The sequence below is a fragment of the Macrotis lagotis genome, chromosome 1, assembly GCF_037893015.1.
Source record: "Macrotis lagotis isolate mMagLag1 chromosome 1, bilby.v1.9.chrom.fasta, whole genome shotgun sequence".
NCBI classification, from domain to species: domain Eukaryota; kingdom Metazoa; phylum Chordata; class Mammalia; order Peramelemorphia; family Peramelidae; genus Macrotis; species Macrotis lagotis.
Window position 1 is genome coordinate 298,919,404 of NC_133658.1, and position 6,000 is coordinate 298,925,403.

General features: G+C 42.8%; 1 protein-coding gene across 2 annotated transcripts in view; it reads right to left on the reverse strand.

The window, feature by feature from the left end:
* SLC12A3 (solute carrier family 12 member 3) overlaps window positions 1-5,311 on the reverse strand; it is a 55,321-nt gene extending 50,010 nt beyond the window's left edge. The window contains exons 1-2 of one of the 2 annotated variants that reach the window (XM_074211266.1): window positions 4,913-5,311; window positions 3,532-3,675 (exon numbers count right to left, since the gene is read on the reverse strand). In XM_074211266.1, the coding sequence (XP_074067367.1) occupies window positions 3,532-3,675; window positions 4,913-5,203 (435 nt within the window). In that variant the 5' untranslated portion in view covers window positions 5,204-5,311. Of the gene's footprint in view, window positions 1-3,531; window positions 3,679-4,912 lie in introns of both variants that reach the window. The other variant, XM_074211265.1, reaches the window with a different exon arrangement.
* Between the last annotated feature and the right edge of the window lie 689 nt (window positions 5,312-6,000).

Genomic DNA, 6,000 nt, shown 5'->3' on the forward strand with positions numbered 1-6,000 from the left:
TCATAGAATCATAGAATTTGAGGACTCATCTGATCCCTATCTAAAAGGAATCCCTCTTACACCATTACAAACAGTTGTTCATCCAGCCTCTCCCCACTGGGGGGGAGCCCATGACTTTCCAAGGCAGAGCCTTCTACTTTGCAATGCTCTATTAGGATCAGTCATTGCTCCTGTTCTGCTCTATAGAACCAAACAGAATAAATCAAATCCCTCTCCCATAGGACTGTTCTTCAGTTATTAGAAGGCACCTCTCATACCCCCAGGAGTCATCTCTTCTCTCCTCTAAACACTGTCAGTTCTTGCCCCCAATCCTCTCATGACATAGACTCAAGGTCCCTTCCCATTCTGGTTGCCCTCCTCTGGATACTGCCCAGGTTATCACTATCCTTTCTAATTCTGATGCCCGTAGCTGAACACAATAACCCAGATAGGTCTGACCAGGGCAGAGAAGAAGGGGACTGTTTTATAGGAGTCAGAGGACCTGGATTCAAACCCAACTTCTAACATTTACTCCCTGGGAGTCACTGTGCAAATCACTTTACTTCCTTTGTCTTTGGACACATTTATAAAATGAGATGTCCCTTCTGACTCTACAGCTATGATCCTATGATCTACTTATGCCTAAAAGCAATATGTCTGCCTTTACCTGGCCCAAGATTAGTATTTGATGCTTCTCCAGGCCTTTATTTGCTTCTCCATCCATGGTCTCTGAGTTTCCCTTTCCAACTCTTACATTTTATTCTCTGAGGTCCTTTTCTGTGTTGTCCCTGAAGTTTCAAAGGCTCTCCCTTCTCCCCTGTGCTTCCTGGCTTCCTGCTTCCTTCAAGAAGGGAACTTTCCTGGTCCTGCTCCACTGCTAGGATCTTCCCTTTATGATCACTTTCCCTTTATACTCTTTAGACCTTGGATATATAGTGTTTTTTGTTTGTTTGCTTTGTGTTTTTTGTATTGTTTCCTCCATTAAATAGTGAACTTTTTTTTTTCTTGGGGGGTGGGTGGGATTTTTTTGCAAGGTAATTGGGTTAAGTAACTTGCCCAAGGTCAAACAACTAGGTCCTGAGGTTGTGTCTGAGGTTGGATTTGAACTCAGGTCCTCCTGGCTCCAGGGCCAGTGCTCTATCCACTATGCTATCCAGTTGCCCCGGTAGTGAGCACTTTAAAGGAACAGAGTATGCTTTCTCTTTTCTTTGAATCTCCAGTTTTAATATAAAACCTGGGACATTTATTAATAAACACTTTTTAAAAGAACCTATTGACTTCACTGACCAGGATGCTCTGATTCTATGAAACAAGGCCGCCATCTGGTGGTTTAAAAAGTAACTACAATTTGGAATTTCCCACATTGGCTTCAAAAGAACCTTATTATATTACAACGACAAAATTTAGCCGTTTTATAAAACCTTGGTGGAGGGAGAAGAACTTGGCAGGATAGGTTTGAGAAATGCTGTCTAGCAGTTGAGTCTCATGGAGATTCCTAGAAATGGGAATGGGAAGGAGAAGTCTGGTTTTGGGGTTTGATGGAATGTGTTATAATTTTAGTAAGGTGGTAGGGGGTTTATTGAATATAAATATTTTTGTTTATACTTTAGCACTTATATTATTATATTATTTTATTATAAAATATTGTTTTTATTTTATCTGTACATGGCTCCTTTCATTGTTTTAAGGGGAGATGTAATATATAATGCGTTAAGAATATAAAATATATTTATGTGATATTAACATTCTAAATACTATCTATAGATCATTGATTTGATAATCAATGAACATATAATACCTATAAAATGAATCTAATGCTATATTTAATTTGTCTGTATGTCATTCCTTTAATATTCCCATTTAATGAGTGTGAACTACTAATATACTGAGCTATCTTGCTTATGTTCAATGTCCTAGCCTGGAGAACTGGAAAAGCTCCTCTGATGTATAGCTCCAGCACCAAACACAATTCTTCACCCATAATAGGTGCTTAATAAATTTAATAAATAAATTGTCGATTTGAATTGGGATGAGTCTAGATGTAGTTCAGGCTTTGTCCAAAGACAAAACATCTCTATTCTGAAATAGTGGAGCCCCTGGTCTGTGATTAGTGCTGAATGAAAGCTTTTCAATGAAGATATTGTTGATGATAATCACTTCTCTATAGTCATAAACATTCTTTCAGAATCATGTCATTATAGGATCTAGATTTAGGGTTAAAGAAGAGATATTCCAGTTCAATTCTTTCATCTTAGAGGTGAGGAAACAAGTCTGAAGAGGAAGTGACTTGCCAAAAGTGGAAGATGCAGGTGGAAGCTGCAAAGTCAGAACTTGAACTCAAGTCTTTTGGCTCTCAAACCAGCCCTCATTCTGTCAGTCAGTCATCATTCATTGATTAAGTGTTTACCATAGTACCAAGTATTGAAGATACAAACGAAGGCAAAAAAACATTCCCTGCCTTCTTTAATAGGTGAGATGAGCCAAACAACTAGGGAAATACAAGATATTTATAGTGTATTTGGGAGGTAAGAATATTACATTTTATAGATGTGGAAACTGAGACCCAGGGAGTAAAGCAACTTCCTCTGAACACAAAGTTCATAGGTGTCAGAGTTAGCACTGAAGCTTGTGCTTCTCTATGTACTCTAAGACCCTAGATATAGGATATAGACTACAGAACATAGAATAGTGAATGTCAGAACAAAAGGGTCTTAGAGACATCTAATTCAACCTTTTCATTTTTGGGGGGGGGTTTGCAAGGCACTGGGGTTAAGTGACTTGCCCAAGGTCACACAGCTAGGTAATTATTAAGTGACTGAGGATGGATTTGAACCATCCACTGTGCCACCTAGCTGCCCCCAACCTTTTCACTTTCAAAGGTCTTCAGGCAGAGGCTAGATGGGCATGTTCTATTGAGGAATCGTTTCAGTATAAGATGGACCAGGTGGTTCTCTGAGTTCCCTTCTTATACAATTCTATGATCCTGCAATTTTTCCTTCATTTCTTGAAAAGATACAGTATTTTATCAGTGTGGTCACTTTATCCTCTGGCATGCCTCAGTGAGTGACCTCTATGAGCTCTGGTAGTCAAACCTTTCTGGCCCCAAAGATCTAATCTCCTGATGTCAAAAAAATTTCAGGGGAGACTAGGTAGCGTATGGATAAAGCACCGGCCTTGGAGTCAGGAGTACCTGGGTTCAAATCCGGTCTTAGACACTTAATAATTACCTAGCTGTGTGGCCTTGGGCAAGCCACTTAACCCCATTTGCCTTGCAAAAAAAAAAAACCTAAAAAAAAAAAAACAAATTCACAAGCCCAAGAGAAAAACTCCTGATGTGTATCCTTTGTACCAAGAACCATGCCTTGCAATAATACAGACTTAATAAATATTAGTTGATTTGGGATGAGACTAGAAGGCAAGATTCAATGTGTGTGCCTCTCTTAGTTGGGGAGGATATTATCTTCCTAAAGTGAAGCAGGACACATGCTTCTTATCAGTATAATCTAAAGAGTCCTTCACATTTCACAGATCTCTGGTGCATTGTCCACTTACCATCACCCCCTTGACCCATCCAAATCGCACCAGCTCCTCTGGTGGCTTCTCCCCAGCGACGCTGCTGGCATCCTCCACCAGTCCATCGGACAACTCGTGGCTGACCTGTCTCTCGAAGGCCAGGGAGTGGAGGTGGCTGCCTTCCTGCTGGGAATGCCAAGGATCAGTGGCTCAGTGCCACATCCAAGGAGGAAGAGGAGGAAGAGAGGAGTGGAGGGTGTGTTTCCAGAAGAGTCCATCCTCTTTGTGATGGGAAATTTGGTAGACTGGGAGGGAAGTGGGTTCAGGAAAGGGTTCTGGTAGAAGTACAAAGAGGGAAAGGAGTGTGCTGAAAATGTGACCAATCTAGCTGAAACCATAGGCTAACATGGGGTGGAGAGCTTTAGAAATAGCTGAATTAGCCATTGTCACATGCAACTTTGAACGCTGTCCATAATGTCCTCAGTACCTGAGCTGGGGCTGAGACCAAGTAGAGGGAGCTAAGGGCTAGAGTCCAGTATGGTCTTGGAGTGAGGTCTAAAGACTGGACCCTTGTGGCATTTGTAACAATGCAGGGTCTTAATAACTGCCACTAATGTGACTGGATATATATATATATATATATATGTATATATATATATATATACACTAATATCTATGACACTAATCAATAACTGACATTAACATAAAATATAGTCTTATTCATAACAATTCTGCAGTGTAGAAAGTATTGTCCCCTTCCTACAGATGGAGAAAAGAAGGCTAGAACTAAGTAGCCTAATAATTTATGGAGCTGAGACTGAACTAAAGTTCAGTTCAATCTTCTCCTGATTTTCTCTGCAATTGCACTGCCCTCCTTCTACCTTCTGTGCAGGCTTGCCACCTGCATTAGTGATTCTCTGCTGATATCCCTCATTGCCATCTCAGCAACGGCAGGATCATTCTCCTCCTGTGAGGGATAGGTTTTTGGGTTTGTCTTTGTACAGTCAGGTGGTCTGAGGGGTAGGGATTTTTTTTCTAATTAACCAAAGTAGTCTGAAGAGGGGAAACAGTTCAGCAAACACTGATACAGGTTAGAAGAAAGGCCTGGAATCTATCGTAACCCCGCCTCAATATTTATTCTTTCTATTTTATAGATGGAGAAAGGGAGGTGCACCAGGTTCCACAGGTTCCACAAGTTACACCAAGGATGGAGACAGAAATGAGGAAGCATCTTGGCTTCCAACCTCTGCCTCTTCTTTGTACTCCTCAGCTCCTGGTTGGTGGATACATATAAGCTGATATAAACCTGGAAGGAAGAGAAGCAAAAGGCCCTTCCCATGGCCAACTTGATCCTGCTATTGAAGGAGTCGGGGTGAGGGGGATCAGGGCAGGACGGGAAGATGAGGGTCTTTACTCTTACCTTTAGGAATGAGTGGAGGTCAGCCAGGGTGGGCCTCACCTTCTTGACTTCACCAGGCATGGCGCTATTGGCATAGTGTTCATAGGCGGGTACGACATCGATGGTATTGTAGCCAAAGGTCCGCATGTAGAAGGTGCTGCTGTGTGTAGTATCATAGGCAGCAGGGGGTGGGTCAGGCTGCCCATAGTGGGGTCGCCCTCCATCCTCACCCCCTAACAGGGTGCTGATAGTGAACCGACCACTGCTCAGAGCAGGATCTCCAGGGATCTCAGAAGCTGGCAGTTCAGCCATTGCAACCCTCCCTCCTCTTAGGCTCTTTGATGCCAAGATGTGGAGGAGAGGAGGAGTAGAGAGTGTGTTGGGGGGTGTTTTTGTGTGTCTATGTGTGTGTAATGGGGGAAGTTGGAGAGGTTGAATATGTTGGAGGCAGCTTTATATGCTGAGGAACCAGAGTGGACCAGTCAGCCCCAGCCACTCAGAGCTGGTGAATGATCCCCCAGGGGTGGGAGGAGAGAAAAAAATAATGTGCCCCTTTCCACCTGATTAGCTTGGAGATAAGAGAGGCTGGAACTGTGACCCCAGGACAGAATTATAGAGTTTTCAACCCCTCCCCTCCCCATGCCTCCCTTCCTATTGGATCCTGAAGAAAAGATCTCAGCTTATGCCCTAGGTCTCTACCCTTGGATTTGGCTGCTACCACTAAGGTATGTGCTTTGAATCAGGGGTTTTTTAAGTATGAGGTTACAGTCCCCAGGCAAGGAGAGAACAGCTTCTTGATAAGTTCTCTGGGCAGAGTAGCACATCAGCTCACCCTGCCATTCCCTAGGTGGGAAAGCTAAAGTAGGATTGGGGCATGGAAAGACTCCTGGGAATAGGTGCTCCCTGAGGGGTAGGTACTATTGATCTTGTCCTGGAGCCTGGCATCCAATCCAACTGAACTGCTGGTGGTCAGGGTGTTTCACTTTGTAGGATGGGGTGATGCTGAAGATTTAGAGAAAAGTCTTTATCCAATTGTTCATTTTTTAAAACTTTTTGCAGCTTCAGCATCCCATTCCCTTCTTTTCCTCCAGTCTCCTCTTTTTTCTTAA